We start from the raw sequence: 17,886 nt of genomic DNA, 5'->3' as shown, positions 1-17,886 counted from the left end.
AGGCTTAGTGAGATTCAAGCTTAATGCTCTCATAAACCATATATGTTCCATAGCAATAAGGTGGTTATGAGGACTCATCCAAAATTCTTATCCTAAGTTGTTCCGGATTTTCACATTAACTAGGCCATTACTTTGCCTACTTTCTTTCAACACCCTTCCACTCCAGCACAAAGAACTCTCCATACTTTAGATGTTAGGCAAGTCTTAAAATGTTGTCTAAACAAAACAAAAGACATACACAAGTCTAATCAAGTCTAATCAATTGTTTGTGAACTATGGCCCTATTTGTGTAGGTTTAGCCACGTCTAAGCAATCTATTTCCAGGTAGATAGTATCTTGCAACTTGTTATACTACCAGAAAGAACATAAAGTTCTGTTCAGTAAGCCTAAAGCTCATTCCACTAGAGGGAAAGCTGCTACAGCTGCTTTAATGAGGAATACCCCCATTGCTGAAATATGCAATGCAGCTATGTGGAGATCAGTTCACACTTTGACTCGATGCGAGAACAAATGCTCAAGTAGGACAGGCTTCTCTGAGGAATCTATTTGCCTAATTTTCTCTATGGGCTGTCTCATTTCTTTTCCACAGCATTTTGTAGGGGTGGGCTTGCTACTCTGTTCAGTGCTTATGATTATCAATGGAGATCCTCTGAGAGCGAAGGAATGGTTTCTTACCTGCAATCCTAGTTCTCTCCCTGTGGAATCGCCATTTAAATCATAAGCAACCCACCCTCTTCTCGTGTTGCAGAAACAGAGACAATTAATAGGCAATCAGTTTCTCGAACTAATAATACTGCTGGCTGCGTAAAAAAGAACTGAGGTAACTGACACCTACTGGGCATGATGGGATATTTGTGGGCTGTGAGCCCTTAAGGGCACAGAGGCCCTCATTACAACATTGGTGGTAAATGCCGCTTACCGTCGTGCAGAAGACCGCCAACACACCCCTGCGGCCGCGGAAATCCGCTACAGCTATTACGACCCACAGGCAGAATCTGCCAAAATCTAGACACCCACCCAAGTCCGCCACACCAAAGGTCAGTGATAAACTGGCAATAACAAAACCTCCACTGTCACGCCAACAAGAATACGCCCACACTATCACGACCCACGAATCCACGCGGCGGTCTTTCAATTGAGGTATTCCATTGGTACACACCTCCGCCCTCAAAATACACCCATTTACAAAACACAACCACATTGGACAATTCCAAATACACACACCTGATACACATACACACACCACTCCCACACACCCAATCCAATATAAAACACACACTTACATCACCCACAAACCCCTACAGCCAGAATTGCGACAGAAGGTCAGAGGGAGACACCAACATCAACAAACTAGCATCCACAGGCACTCAACACCATCACTAACACAACATCCACGCACTTCACACAACACACACAAACACATCCCCTCACACATCACAACACAAACCACCTCACACATCACCCACACCACCCCATGGCACCGCAAAGACACCCCAGGTTTTCTGAGGACTCAGGGTCATGGTGGAGGAAACCATCCAGGTAGAGCAACAGCTATTCGGATCACAGGTGTAGCACACCTCCATAGCTAGGAAGATGGAGCTATGGTGCAGAATCGTGGACAGGGCCAACGCAGTGGGACAGCATCCAAGAACACAGGATGACATCAGGAAGAGGTGGAACGTCCTACGGGGGAAGGTGCGTTCCGTGGTCTCAAGACACCAGATTGTAGTTTAGAGGACTGGCGGCAGACCCCCAACTCCTCCCCCACAACTAACAACATGGGAGGAGCAGGTCTTGGCTATACTGCATCCTGAGGGCCTTGCTGGAGTAGCTGGAGGAATGGACTCTGGTAAGTCAAATCTAAACTACCATATCCCCCACCCTACCTGCATGCTATCACATACCCCACTCTCGCCCTCACCCCCATCACTCCAATACCTCACATATGTCCCACTATCACAAACCACCCATCCCAACACTAATCCCTGCATGCAACAACAAAGCATGGACACCCATCACCAAAGCATGTCCACTACAGATACCCACACAGACCCCAAAACAATTATCACACAAGGTGCTAGACAAGAATGTAAGCACTGGGGTACAGGGTCACCCACCCATTGCACACAATGGCACACACAGATGCAATAATCATGCCTTTACACCCCTGCAGGACCCCTACCCAACGTCACCGGACAGGAGGTTCCAGACATGTCCACCCCCCCACAGAAGAGGCCCACAGTGATGACAGCAGCTCTGTCCAACTGGATCTAGATGACCAGCCCGGCCCATCTGGGACCTCAGGACAGTCGGTTCCCCTGACACAGTCACAAGCCACCACAGAGCCTCCCCCCTCAGGAAACACCAGCACAGCACCCACCCAGCGGGCCCATACCTCTGTCACCAGGCCACGTCAAGCAGCAGTGTGTCCACCACTACAGGGAACCCAGGCAAACCCACCAACTCCAGAACAGCAGGGACCTGGGGGCAGTGGCAGTGGGCACACGGTTCAGGGGACAGAGGCACTGGAAAACCGGGGAACTGGGAGGTCTGCTGTGCGACAGGGGGAGGACAGGCCCAGGGAACCCACTCTCCACGAGGCCCTCTCCAACATCATGGGAGAGTACCATCATTCCCAGGAGACGATGGCTACGGTACTGGCCAAGTTTCAGGAGACCCAGCGGCTGTAGGAGGAACAATACCTTGGGATCAGGGCGGAACTCAGGTCCATCAACACCACCCTAGTCACCATTGTAGGGGTGCTGAAGGACCTTGTGAACACCAGGAGGGGCACTTTGGCACAACAAGGGGCCCCTGACACTAGCCTGCATGACAAACTGCCCACCACCTCCACCGGCGCTAGTGGATAGGAGACACCGTCACAGGACCACAACACCAGCACCCCACAAACAGTCCCTGAGATCCAGGACAAAGACAGAGAACAATGCCAAGACCCCCGCCAAGAAATGAGACCACTCTGAATGTCATCTTTCTGTCCCACTTTGTCACCCTGTCCATCCTTAAACTGCCCAGCTCCACTTCCTGTGCCCCTTTGGACAATGCACCTGTGAGACAAATATCTGGACACTGCCATGGACATTCCTCCATCACCCCTGACCATTTTACAACCCTGTCTACTATTTTGCACTTAAATAAAAACCCTTGAACCACAAAACAATCTGGAGTCAGTCTGTGCTTTCACAAATGTGTATTTGTAATAACTGAGGAAAATAGCAATGTCCATTGTATTGTCAACATACCTATGTCACACAGCCCTAGTCCATGTGGTAACATAGCAGAGGTCACACAGTAGGACCCACATCTGTGAAATGGAAAGGCAAAGTGATAGGTCAGGGTTCATACACTGGGTAAAAGTGACAGACATATGGTAGGTCTAACAATTTTATCAGATGCAGGAGGCAGTGATGTCTTCTTATCTGTGTCTCACTGGAAGTATTGCTGGATCACGTTGTTTCTGTTGTTGATATCCTCTTCTTCTGCCTCCTCTTCTTTACTGTCCACAGGGTCCACAGCTGCCACAAGACCTCCTTCTGGACCATCCTCCTGCAGAAAAGGCACCTATTGTCGCAAAGCCAAGTTGTGCAGCATACAGCAGGCCACAATGATCTGGCACACCTTCTTTGGCGAGTAGTACAGAGAACCACTTGTCATATGGAGGCACTGAAATCTGGCCTTCAGGAGGCCGAAGGTCCTTTCTATCACTCTCCTAGTTCACCCACGTGCCTCGTTGTAGCGTTCCTCTGCCCTTGTCCTGGGATTTCTCACTGGGGTCAGTAGCCATGACAGGTTTGGGTACCCAGAGTCACCTGCAAATGTCGAGGGACAACTGTTAGACACACACTAACCCTTAGGGACAACCCCAGACCCAGACAACTATTCACAGGGTATAGGGTCCTTGTCCTCACCTATTAGCCACACATGGTGCCTCTGAAGTTGCCCCATCACATAAGGGAGGCTGCTATTCCTCAAAATGTAAGCGTCATGCACTGAGCCAGGAAACTTGCCGTTCACAGGGGAGATGTACTGGTCGGCCAAACACACCATCTGCACATTCATTGAATGGTAGCTCTTCCGGTTTCTGTACACCTGTTCATTCCTGTGGGGGGGACCAAGCCCACATGTGTCCCATCAATGGCACCTATGATGTTGGGGATATGTCCCAGGGCATAGAAGTCACCTTTCACTGTAGGCAAATCCTCCACCTGAAGGAACACAATGTAGCTGCGCATGTGTTTCAGCAGGGCAGACAGCACTCTGGACAACACATTTGAGAGCATAGGCTGGGACATCCCTGATGCTAGGGCCACTGTTGTTTGAAAAGACCCACTTGCCAGGAAATGGAGTACTGACAGGACCTGCACTAGAGGGGGGGGATTCCTGTGGGATGGCGGATAGCTGACATCAGGTCTGGCTCCAACTGGGCACACAGTTCCCGGATTGTGGCACGATCAAGTCTGTAGGTGACTATCACTTGTTTCTCTTCCATTGTTGACAGGTCCACCAGCGGTCTGTACACCGGAGGATGCCGCCATCTCCTCACCTGCCCCAGCAGACATGCCCTATGGATGAGAACAGCGAGCACAGAGTCAGCCAACACTGAGGTAGTAAAAAAACAATTTTATTGCACACATTTATCAATCCGCTATGTGCCTGGCCTAGATATGTGTGACGCATTTAAAAGTAATGCCATGTGGCCCACTGAAATGGCGGCTGCCTGACCTGTAATGTGGGACAAGGGGATATGAGGTAACTGCGCTGGCGTTGTACACCGTCACAGTAGGCGGTCGAAGACCACGGCGCAATCCTGCATTGGTTAACATTGGGCCCTATGGGTCCCAGGAGCCAATGACGATGTACGCCGGCGGTGACGGTACGCACCGCCGCGGACGTGACCGCCATTTTCTGCCTGTTCACTCACTTGATACCTGATCTTCGACAGGAGAGGACCTACACTGCAAGTGCTGCTGTGACCTCGGTCTGGAAGCGACGATGGCTCATGTGTCTGGGGAAAGTGCCCCTGCCTTCACATCGGAGGAGTTGGATAAACTAGTGGATGGGGTCCTCCCCCCGTAGACGCTACTCTACGGTCCTCCAGACAAACAGGTGAGTACACTGTGAGCATGCTGTATGGGCAATGCCTGTTTGGAGTAGTGTGGATGGAAGATACGGGGGTGAGGCCTGCATGATCGGTCGGTGAGTGTATGTGCGTCAGGGCAAGGGTGGGAATGTGGGACAATGACTGTGACGATCCGGACGGTTAAAGTTTTTCCTTTTCCCCTGTATTATTCCTGTAGGTCAGCGCCCAAAGAAGAAGGATATTTGGCGTGCCATCGCCAAGGACGTCCGGGCCCTGGGGGTCCACCACAGACGGAGCACCCACTGCTGGAAAAGATGGGAGGACATTCGCCACTGGAGCAAGAAGATGGCGGAGGCCCAGCTGGGATGGCCTCCCAACGTGGGAGGGGTGGCCATCGCACCATGACCCCCCTGATGTTCCGGATCCTGGCGGTGGCGGATCCGGAGTTGGATGGGCGCTTGAAGGCATCACAGCAGCCACAAGGGGGTGAGTACCATCACATCCATCTAACTCTGTGCGCATTGGAGGTGTCTGGGTGGGGGAGGTGGGCAGTGCGTTCCCCTAGGCTAGGGCAAGCTTTGTAGGCAAGGACCATTTGTGAGGTAGGCCAAGTGGCACCCCAACCCCACCAGTGGTAAGAGCCATCTACACCTAGTCAGGCTCCTGTGACTTCCATGTGTGCAGCAATCGGGCATAGGACATGTACCCCATGTCCCTGTGACTAATTAGGGAACTCTAAGTGCACGGCGTAGTGCAGGGGGCTGCTTTGTCTGTAGTGTCAGCCAACAGTTGCGGTATTGCATGCACTGAACATGTCTTTCTTCTTTCCTCCCCCCCCCTTTTTGTGGTCTCCCAGTTCTTGTGTGCATTAGCAGCATCAGGCGGAGGACCTGTGCCACCGGAGCAGGATGGAGCTGCATCCCACATGGCCCTGGAGGGCGAGACAACAGAGTCTGAAGTCACCAGTGGGACGGAGCAAGAGGGAAGCCCCATGGCGGGGACAGGAGCAGAGACCAGCAACACCGACTCCTCCTCTGATGGGAGCTCCCTTGCGGTGGCACGCCCCTCTGTGCCCCCTGCATCAACAGGTACAGCCGCCACCCCCCCTACCAGCACCGCCCTCCCAGCAGCCCCTCAGCGTGTGTCCCGTGGCCACTCACCCAGGAGGGTGGGCATCTCCTTCGCCCCAGGCACCTCAGGCCCTACCCCAGTCAGCCTTGCTGCCGTCAGTGAGTAGGCCATTGACCTCCTGAGATCCCTCACTGTTGGGCAGTCTACCATTCTGAATGCCAATCAGGGTGTAGAGAGGCAGTTGCAACAGACAAATGCATACCTGGAGGTCATTCAATCTGATAGATACTTCTAGCTGCAGCTTCCTTACCTTAGAATTCCCTGGCGTCAGCTTCGAATCCGGAGTTTTTTCTGAGCAGTACCCTGTGCGCGCGCCGTCGGGCGGCGTTGTTCGGATCCGCGTGCATCGACCAGCTCCGCGTGCGTCATCAGCATCGTTGGAGCCGTCTATGACGTCACGGTTGTCTATATAGACGCCATCTCGCCGCACGTACTTCAGTTCTTTTCCTTCCGTGCCGGTTAAGCGCAGTTTTGGAAAGAGCTACCCTGCTTCGACGGTTTGTTGACGCTTTTTTGGCTGTTTGGAGTCACGTCTTCGAGAAAGACAGGATTCAAGCCGTGTGGTGGTTGTCATCGCACCATGTCGGTGATGGATCCGCACCGAGTTTGTCTTTGGTGCCTAGACAAGGACCACGATTCCACCTCGTGCTCCGATTGTTGGGCCACGGAGCCGAAGGCCTTGAGGGAGAGATCCCTTAAGCTTCTTGCGGCCCAACATAAGTCTTCGGTCGGCGCGACTCCGCGGAGGTCACGGTCTCGCAGTAGGAGGAGGTTGCGGCACCACTCCCGGAGCCCCAAGTCCTCTTCCTCGCATTCGAGGTCATTGGAAGGTAAGAGGCACAAGAAGAAGAAAAAGTCCAAGCGGACTTCGTCTTCGCCACGCCCGTCGACCGACGAGGCGTCTAGGGAATGCCGACGTTCCGGGCGCAGTTCTGCGGGGCCGTCGCCAGGGTCGAATCCGCGTCTTCCCCCCTTTCCGGGGACCGGATCGACCCCCGCTCAAATAAAAGAATTCTACAAGGCCATGCGTCTCGTCATTGAGCGGGCTGTACCCTTGGGTGGGTCTTCGGTCCCCGTGGGGTCAGCAGGGGCCCCTTCGGATTCAACGCTGGCGGCTTCGGCCTCAGCGCCGTTGGGGACCTCAGGATCCGATAATGGATCTGGACCGGCGCCGGTCTCTCACAGTCGACCTCCTTCGGCGCCGGGTCCGATGTCGACGATTACACCACCGGCGCCCACCGGTGGTAGCCCTATCCTTATTCCGGATGATCCGGAGCCGGAGCGACGTCGTACAACGATGACTCCGACTTCGACGGAGCCGATTCGGCCCAGATCATTGTCTGAGCATTATTTGGAATAGCCAGACGCAGGAGAGGAATGGGAGGGGTCTGAGGACCCTTTAGAATCAGGATTGCAGCAGGACTGGTATGAGGATCTAGGGGAGGCCAGTGAACTGGACCCATCTCCAGATACTGGTATGCTCTCTCCTCCTAATGTGGCTATGGAGGAGGGGGCTTCTTTTGCTATGGTGGTGCGTAGGGCAGCTGAGGTCTTGGACCTAGATTTGCCTACGGTGCCAGTCAGGACGAATATCCTGACAGAAGTGCTTCAGCCGGGGGTGCCAACATCGGAGCCGTTGTTGCTCTTCAATGAGGCTCTTACAGACGTCCTTCTGGGTACGTGGTCCAAACCCAGCACAGGGGCTCCTGTGAATAGTATGGTCGGCCGCCGCCATAGACCCGCTCCCAGTGACCCTAGTTTCCTGACACAACACCCCACTCCTGAGAGCTTGGTTGTCCAAACCTCTACTTCCCGTGGTGCCTTCACTTCCGCTCCCCCGGAGAGGGAATCCAAGAGCCTGGATCAGTTTGGGAAGAAGATATTTTCTTCCTCCAGCCTGGCATTGAGGTCTGTAAACACCTCTTGCCTATTGGGCCGTTAATCCCATACTTTATGGGATAAGGTGGCGCAAGTGCTGCCCCAGGTCTCGGAGGGCATACGGGACACTCTAACCCAGGCTGTAAAGGATGGGAGAGATGCAGCCAAGTTTACAATCCGGTGTGGCTTGGACACGACCGACTCGCTGGGCAGAGCGATTTCATCGTCAGTGGCCCTACGTTCCCACGCCTGGCTACGTTCTACTGGTTTTTCAGGGGATGTCACGTGCCGCATGACGGACATGCCCTTTGAGGGCTCTCACCTTTTTGGCGAAAAGGCAGACTCCGCGCTTGAGAGGTTCAAGGATTCTCGAGCCACGGCCAGATCCTTGGGCCTTTCAGCGCTGGCACGATAGCAATCTGTCTTTCGCCCCTTCCGAGGCTTCGGGAGGGGCGTGGTACCACGCCAGCCACAGTTTAGCCACCGTCCTCAGGCTTCACAGCATCCCGGAAGAGGACGTGGTCATGGTACCATCAGACCCAGAGGGTCTGGCCAGAGGTCGGCCGCCACACAGCCCCCCTCCACTGCGCCCAAGCCCTCCTAGTGTGGTTCTGCGGGATCACGTCCATCCAGTTGGAGGGAGGATTCGTTTTCATCTCCCTCACTGGCTTTCCATCACCACGGACAAGTGGGTCCTGCAGATCATACGGAAGGGCTACTCCCTTCCCTTCCAGTCTTTCCCTCCTTCTATCCCTCCGACAAAGGAATGGCTGATGGAGGACCATTTAGCTTTGCTCCGCGAGGAAGTTACAGCTCTTTTGGCCAAGGGAGCCATAGAAAGAGTCCCGATATCAGAAGTAGGCAGTGGTTGTTATTCCCGCTACTTTCTGATTCCCAAAAAGAACAAAGGCCTTCGTCCTATTTTGGATTTAAGGGACGTCAATCTCTTCCTCAAGATGGAGAAATCCAAGATGCTCACTCTTGCTCAGGTTTTGTCTGCCCTAGACCAAGGAGACTGGATGGTAGCGTTGGATTTGCAGGATGCGTATTTTTATATTCCTATCCTGCCAAGCCACAGGCGTTACCTGCGGTTCAAGGTGGGCCACAAGCACTTTCAGTTTACCGTGCTTCCTTTCGGTCTCACCAGTGCCCCTCGGGTGTTCACAAAGGTGATGGCGGTGGTGGCAGCTCATTTGCGCAGGTCAGGGATTTCAGTCTTCCCCTACCTGGACGATTGGCTGTTGAAGGCTCCTACGCCCCAGGCTCTCGTCACCCACCTCCAGATGACGGCGGACCTCTTGCATTCGCTGGGGTTCACTATAAATGTGCCGAAGTCACACCTGACTCCCTCTCAGAAGCTCTCTTTCATCGGAGCTGTTCTGGGCGCAGTGCAGTATCGGGCTTATCCTCCCGATCAGTGGGTTCAGGATATTCAGGTTATGATTCCGATGTTTCGGCCTCTATCCTGGATCTCGGAGAGAGAGACTTTGAGGCTGCTGGGACTCATGGCTTCCTGCATCCTGTTGGTCAAGCATGCCAGATGGCGCATGAGGGCTCTGCAGTGGGACCTGAAGTTCCAATGGGCACAGCATCAGGGAAATCTTACCGACGTGGTTCAGATCTTGGAGAGGACTGCGGAAGATCTGCAGTGGTGGTTAGTGAACTGCGAATGGGTCAAGGGCAGACCCCTCTCCCTTCCCCAACCAGATCTAAGGATAGTGACAGATGCATCACTTCTGGGATGGGGCGGCCATCTGGGGGAGGTGGAGATCAGAGGTCACTGGTCTCTGGCGGAATCTGGGCTCCACATCAACTTGTTGGAGCTTTGGGTGATCCGGCTAGCATTAAAAGCATTTCTTCCTGTTGTGAAAGGGAAGGTGGTGCAGGTGTTCACGGACAACACTACCCCAATGTGGTACTGCAACAACAGGGCGGTGTGGGGTCATGGACCCTTTGTCAAGAGGCTTTACGCCTCTGGAAATGGCTGGAACAGCAGGGCATGACCCTGGTGGTTCAACACCTGGCAGGTTCTCTGAACGCCAGAGCAGACAAACTCTGCCGAAAATGCTCAGAGGATCACGAATGGTGTCTCCATCCGGAGGTGGCGCAAGGACTCTTTCAGCAGTGGGGAGAGCCTTGGTTAGATCTGTTCGCCTCCGCAGAGAACGTGCAATGTCAGCAGTTTTGCACGTTGGAGTTTCCAAGGGGGCTATCGCTAGGCGACGATTTTCGTCGTGAGTGGAGTTCAGGCCTCCTGTGCGCTTTTCCGCTTATACCACTTCTGCCCAGAGTTCTCAAGAAAATCAAGAACGACCCAGCCCAAGTAATCCTTGTGGCTCCGGATTGGGCACGGAGAATTTGGTATCCAGAGCTTCTCAAAATGAGCCTCGGTTCTCCAATCAGGCTGCCTCTTCGGGAGGATCTTCTGTCGCAGCAGCAGGGGAAGGTTCTCCACCCGAACCTGTAAACTCTGTGCCTTCATGCGTGGAGATTGAGCGGCGACAGTTGATGGTTTATGACCTCCCTCCTGAGGTCTGTGATGTCATTCTGGCAGCCAGGCGTCCCTCAACTAAGTCGATCTACGCCTGCCGTTGGAAACGTTTTGTTTCTTATTGTTCAGAGAGGTCTATTGATCCTCTTTCTTCTTCTCTGTCTAACATCCTTTTGTTTATTTTGTCTCTCGCCCAGAAGGGTTCCTCCTTAGGGACTCTTAAGGGCTATCTTGCAGACTTATCGGCTTTTCTTCAGTTGCCTGATCAACCATCTCTGTTTAAATCACCTATAGTACAGAGGTTTTTGAAAGGACTTGTACATCTGTTCCCGCCTGTGCCTTTCGTTATGCCCCAGTGGGATCTTAATCTGGTTCTTACCTTCCTTATGTGTGCTCCTTTCGAGGCCCTTGCATAACTGTCCTCTCCGGCTGCTCACTATTAAGGCAGCCTTTTTGGTGGCAATTACATCTGCCAGGAGAGTGAGTGAGCTGCAGGCTTTATCTTCTAAACCTCCTTATCTCATGATATATCCTGACAAGGTGGTGTTAAGAACTCGTGCCTCTTTCCTCCCCAAGATGGTGACCCCTTTCCATCTGGGTCAAAATATCACCCTGCCCACCTTCTTTGCACCACCGCATCCCTCTAAGGAAGAGGAGCGTCTCCATCGACTGGACCCAAAAAGAGCGTTATCGTTCTACCTTGACCGCACTAAAGAGTTCCCGGTGGACGACCAGCTCTTTGTGGGGTACGTTGGTGCAAAGAAGGGTCGGGCAGTACAGAAACGATCCATTTTGTGCTGGGTCATTCTCTGTATAAAAATATGCTACGCTTTGGCGAAGAAGCAGCCTCCTGAGGGCTTGAGAGCTCATTCCACTAGGGGGAAAGTTGCTACCACTGCGTTAACAGGTGGCGTACCGGTGGTGGACATATGTCAGGCCGCAACGTGGGCTTCTTTACACACGTTTGCGAAACACTACTGCCTAGATAGCCAGGTGAGAAGAGAGGGGCATTTTGCCCGTTCTGTCTTGCAGGACTTCCTTATATAAAAAAAAAAAACAATCTCCTTCAGACCCACCACCATGGGTTATAGCTTGGGTATCTATTCTAAGGTAAGCAAGCTGCAGCTAGAAGTCTCTATCAGATGAACAAGTTACTTACCTTCGGTAACGAGGTATCTGATAGAGACTCTATCTAGCTGCAGATTCCTTACACCCGCCCAAGCCTCCCCGCTCTGGGGAAATTTTTTCTCATGTGGATATGTGTATATATATGTATATATGTTTCTATGTGTACATATGTATATTTTTTGATTTTGGCAACTTTTGCCTTTCTTACAGGCATGAAAGTGTTTTTACTCCAAACAGTCAAAGAGGTTAAAAGTGTATTGGTTGGTTCTTCCATGACTCTGTGCTTCTGGCGCGGGAAGTTGTGGAAAAGAACTGACGTATGCGCACCGAGACGGCGTCTATATAGACAACCGTGATGTCATAGATGGCTCCAACGACGCTGCCGACGCACGCGGAGCTGGTCGACGCATGCAGATCCGAAAGACGCCATCCGACGGTGCGCACGCAGGGTACTGCTCAGAAAAAACTTCAGATTCAAAGCTGATGCCAGGGAATTCTAAGGTAAGGAATCTGCAGCTAGATAGAGTCTCTACCAGATACCTCGTTACCGAAGGTAAGTAACTTGTTCTTCTGGCCAGGCAGCCCAACAGAGAGCATTTCAGGCTCTGGCCTCTGCACTGATGGCAGCCATTGTCCCTGTGTCCAGCCTCCCCCTCCAACTTCCTCCACCAAGACCCAATCCCCAGTACCTCAGCCTATCCCAAGCACACCATCAGACCAGCATGCACACACCTCAACACACAAGGGTGGCTCTGGCAAACATAAGCACCACACATCCCACAGGCACTCACACAAGCATCATACCCATGCACACATACCAACATCCACTGCCTCCACTTTGTCCCCCTCCCCCACGTCTCCCTCCTCCCTCCCTGTCACGTCTCCACTCACACCTGCATGCACTACATCTTCAGCCACTACCTCCATCACCAGCACACCCATCACTACACCGCTCACGTGCACTCACCACCCCACTACCATTCACACATCCCCTGTGTCCTCTCCCAGTGTGTCTGTGAGCCCTCTTCCCAAAGTACACAAACGCAGTCACACACAACCTCACAACAGCCTCCAGCGCATTCACCTTCACCCAAAGTCAGCAATCGAACACCTCCTACAAGCACTACCTCTTCCTCCACTCCCAAACTCCCTCTATCTACCTGTCCCAGTGTGACTAAAAAGCTTTACCTATCAAATGTTGACCTCTTCCCTATACCTCCCCCACCCCGTCCGTCTCCTAGGGCCCACCTTTCCAGGTCCCAACCAAGCACCTCAGCCACCACATCACCGGGCACAGTGGTGCCAGCAATAGCCGGATTTTAGAGTGCGCCAAGCAACAGGGCTGCCAGTGCCCCAAGAAGCGAGGCCAAGGACATTCCCCCACCTCCAAAACAGAAAAAGTTGCCCACATCCCAGAGGGAGAAGGCCAAAACACCTGCCACCAAGGGCTCAGGCAAGACAATTGTTGGAAGTGACAACACAGCTGTGCCACCATCCAAGGTGAGGAAGGGTCTGAAAATGAAAGGCAAGTCAACGTCGCCGCGAACCTGCACGGCAGACAAGACCGCCGCCACGGACACCGCCGCCAGTACCCCAGATACTGAGCCCTTCACCAGCACCACAGACACTGTGCCGTTCAGCAGCACCGCAGTCAGTGAGGCTGCCACCAGCACCACCGCTACTGACACCGCCGCCAGCACCGCAGTCAGTGAGCCCGCAACCAGCACCGCCACTACTGACACCGCCGCCAGCACCGCAGTCAGTGAGCCCGCCACCAGCACCGCCGCTACTGACACCGCCGCCAGCACGGCAGTCAGTGAGCCAGCCACCAGCACGGCAGTCAGTGAGCCAGCCACCTGCACCGCAGTCAGTGAGGCCACCACCAGCACCGCCGCCACAATGACCGCCGCAAGCACCGCCGCTACTGACCCCACCGCCAGCGGCCCGCGACATCCTGAGCCAGTGGCACCACCGCAGACATGGCTGCCATCCCCAGTGGTCATTCTTACGAGGTTGGTGGTCAGTTCCAGGGGCCTGGGCAGCCTGCATTTTGCACCACCGTCAGTGGAGTGTCACATCCACTACCTCAGTCCTTGGCAGGATGAAGCACTCTTGGCCCAAACCCCCTCCAGAACCAGTGGAGAAAGACATCCACTACCTCAGTCCTTGGCAGGATGAAGCACTCTGGGCACAAAGCTCCCTCCAGAACCAGTGGGGAACGACATCCACTACCTCAGTGCTTGGCAGGATGATGCACTCTGGGCACCATGCCCCCTCCAGACCCGGTGGAAAAAGACATCCACTACCTCAGTCCTTGGCAGGATGAAGCACTCTGGGCACAAAGCCCCCTCCAGAACCAGTGGAGAAAGACATCCACTTGAGAGACTGTGGCTTTGCACTCCCCAGGATAAAGCAGTGGGCAACCCACCCACTGGAGAGACTTGAGAGACTGTGGCTTTGCACTCCCCAGGATAAAACAGTGGGCAAACCACCGACTGGAGAGACTTGAGAGACTGTGGCTTTGCACTCCCCAGGATAAAGCAGTGGGCAAACCACCCACTGGAGAGACTTGAGAGACTGTGGCTTTGCACTCCCCAGGATACATCAATGGCCATGGAGCCCCCTCGTGGAGCTGGCGTCGTGCACTCATCCGGCTGAGGTGCCCCCCTTCCCTTCCCCCTGAGGTGCCTGTTTTATTTTGATCTGATGCCCCTGCAGTGTTCTCTCCGTTTCGATCAGGTATCGAGTGTGGGCCTCGCCCATGCATTTTGGGCCCAGTGGTCCACGGACTATATAGGTGCAGTACCTGGATTTGAATTCTTGGTGTACATAATTGTTTATAGTGTATATACATTTTTGACTAATGGATTATTCTTGATTACAATGCGTACAATCATTTCCTTTTGTCATTGCGTTCTTCCAGGGGGAGCGAGGGGGTGTAAATGTAATGCAGCATGTATTTGTGTGTACGTTGTTGTGGGTGAGGGTGGGGGTGGGGGTGTTGCGTGTTGCGTGTGTGTGTCACTCTCTTTTCCCTCCCCCCTCCCCTGTGTTGTAGGTGCAGTACTCACCGTGGTCGTCGCCGCTGTCGTTCGTGCTCCTGATAGAGGAGCAGGAAGACTATCACAGGGAGGATTTGGAGTTCAGGCTCCATGGCGTCCTGGTTCCTCGTGGGGTGTGTAGAGGTGAGTGTTTTCCCTTCCAAGTTCTGTTTCCGCTGTGTTTTTGTTCGCGTTGAATCCGCCCTGGAAAAGGTGGCGGATTGGCCTCTCATAATAGTGTGGGCGGTACATTGTCTTCCGCTTGTCTGTTGGCGGTGACCACCATGCTGTTTGTCTGTACCGCCGTGGCGGTTGGAGTGTTAAAGTGTCTGTCTATGTTGGCGGTTTCCGCCATGGTCATAATTCAATTTTTTTTACCGCCGGCCTGTTGGCGGTTTTACCGCTGCTTTACTACCGACCACCAGGGTTGTAATGAGGGCCAGAATCTCTTTTCATACCTGCAGAGTTGCAGCCTCGAAGTCTGCATAGTTTGTTCTTTTTCATCATTTTCTTTAAAAAAAAAGGTTTGGGAATGACATTTGTAAGGACTAATAAGACAATTCAAGCTAATTTTTCCTGTTTTTCACTTTTTTAAGTGCAAATTAAAGCACATGGCCAATACAGCCTCATTTATATGCTGTGAAACATTTAATAACGTAAGCACTTCACTGGGCCTTACTGAAGAAAGGCAAATATCTACACTTAAGAAGATGTATTTGAAACAATTGCTCTGGAACCCCTGCACGTGAGCGAGAATATTCAGTGCTTATGATTTCAATGGAAATTCCTCTATGAGAGAACTAGGATTACAGATAAGAAATCATTCCTAATATTTTACTAGCATTATTGTTTCATTAAACTTTATAACCAAAAAAAGGTTTTTCAAATATGTTAACATATAAAATGTGTTTGGGGGCCTGTATTAAGCCCTTACCACAATTATATTCTGTGGGCGGATGTTGCAATATCTGTTAGTGGTCATATGTGGTGCTGAAGTACATTTACTACTGCTTTGCTTCTTACTGTCTAATTTCCTTTGTGCCAATACTAACTATAGAATTGCAGTTTGTGAACAGACGTGGGGTTACTCTTTTTTGGTAGGTGCATGTAGCCCTCTTTAACCCCTATTTACTACTAAACCCCTCCCCATTAGTCACAAATTTTCCCCATTTTCTCCATTTTACAGCCACTCCCCCAACCCTCTGCAATTTACTACTAAGGGGGTCATTACGATCTTGCGCCCGCCAAGATCTGGCCGCACCCCCGCCGCGGCCATTTGGAGATCCCCGCTTGCCCGGCGGGCGAAAACCTAGTTTCCGCCCACCGGCCCAGCGGGGATCACGGCCACAACATAGGAGCCGGCTCCAAATGGAGCCGGCGGTGTTGCGGCCATGCGACGGGTGCAGTTGCACCCGTCGCGCTTTTCACTGTCTGCATAGCAGACAGTGAAAAGCTGCATGGGGCCCTGTCAGGGGGCCCCTGCACTGCCCATGCCAAAGGCATGGGCAGTGCAGGGGCCCCCAGGGGCCGCACAACTCCACGTTCCGCCAGCCTTTTCCTGGCGGTGCAAACCGCCAGAAAAAGGCTGGCGTCAGGGACTTGTAATCCCCTGCGCTGCCCAGGCGGATTAACACCGCCGGGGCAAAAGTGGCGGAATACTGCCGGCCCCGGCGGTGCGACCGCGCCGGAATACGCCTGGAAGCACCGCCAGCCTGTTGGCGGTGCTTCCGTCGTTTTATTCCTGGCGGTCCCGTACCGCCAGGGTCAAAATGACCCCCTAAATGTAAACTTATGTGTGTGGAGATACCACAGTTGGGGTGGAGTTCTTAGCACAGAAAAAGATAAGATCTGCATTTTGTAGTATGTACAGTAGTAGTAGCATAGTACTACAAAACCTACTACAGAATGCAGTTTGTGGATAGGTCCCTTCCTGTCAATCTCTATAGGGGAGACATAATAATTAACTTACATTGAAATGCCTGGCCCCAATGTAGATTTTTTTTATTACTATCCTGTGTTAAAGAGGTGTTCAGGGGTGCCCGCACATTGGAGGGAATATTGTATGTTTATGACTTCAGTGATGATTCTTACGATCCAGAATTGGAATTACAAGTAAGTAACATTTTTTAATCCTTAAAAGTTCCCTGAAATAGCTGATTAGAACAGGGTTCAAAGAGGATGGCCTTTGCTGTGGCTTTGTTTTTAGTGTAGGTAGTAAATAACTTGACATGTTAATAGCATGAAAATCCTAAGGTTGCTCTCATTTTTCATTTTATGCATTCGTTTTTATTGTTGATAATTATATTTTTATTGATGAGAAGTCTTATGAATGATATAATTATAATTATACTCCCTCATTTCAAAACATCACCTCACATTAGCTCTGTAACTGTATGAATCAGTAGCGCAGCAATGATGTCTCACCACCAAATCTTGCCCAGTCTCAACCACTACCATTTCAAAACATGTATCAAATTAAATATCTTCTAATTCAACTTACAGGGTCTCCGGTCAGTGAAGCAGAAAGGGCGACACGATCTCCATGGACCAGACTTCTGAATATGTACTGCAAAATGAAACGCTCCTCACGTTATGTGGTACTTTTGCTGTGATTTTCAACAATTGTTAACTGCATTTTTTATTTCTCAAACTATTTTTGTTAATTAATTGGGTCAATAAAATTAAATAACACTACTGGACTAGTGAAGAAATATATTCAGAACTGGTTACTTTTATTAATTTGAAGAAAATGCCTCTTCCATGACAAACCTTTCCCATTCTCCTCCAGTGGAGTCTCTAGAAGTAATTTGTAAGGGAGCCGCACAAGTCACACAAGTGGTCATTCTTAAAACTGATGGGTCCATGTACAATAGAGAAGCACAAACAGGAAATAGAATGAAAAAACATAGAAATTCACTTTAAAAAACCAAAGGTTACAGGGACATTACAGTTAGGCTCCCATTTTAAATGTACAAAACCATAGAAATTCACCTGTTATAGTCAGAGGTAACTATAACTTGTGCCCTAAGGTAACTATAACTCGCACCCCAGGGAGGTGGTGGTCCTTGTAGTGTGCGGGGGGGGAAGTGCGCCCCGCACATTTAATTGAAATCGCCCCA

General features: G+C 51.8%; 1 protein-coding gene across 1 annotated transcript in view; it reads left to right on the top strand.

Annotated features, from left to right (window-relative positions):
* The window catches only part of LOC138301998 (uncharacterized), a 103,343-nt gene extending 85,913 nt beyond the window's left edge, over nt 1–17,430 (top strand). The window contains exon 3 of the mRNA XM_069242426.1: nt 17,270–17,430. Coding sequence (XP_069098527.1) covers nt 17,270–17,379 — 110 coding nt within the window. The 3' untranslated portion in view covers nt 17,380–17,430. The remainder of the gene's footprint in view (nt 1–17,269) is intronic.
* Nucleotides 17,431–17,886: the final 456 nt, after the last annotated feature.

Source organism: Pleurodeles waltl, chromosome 6, assembly GCF_031143425.1.
Source record: "Pleurodeles waltl isolate 20211129_DDA chromosome 6, aPleWal1.hap1.20221129, whole genome shotgun sequence".
In the NCBI taxonomy this organism is placed as follows: domain Eukaryota; kingdom Metazoa; phylum Chordata; class Amphibia; order Caudata; family Salamandridae; genus Pleurodeles; species Pleurodeles waltl.
Note: the sequence above shows the minus strand (reverse complement) of the source record. Positions and strands in the feature narration are given on the sequence as shown.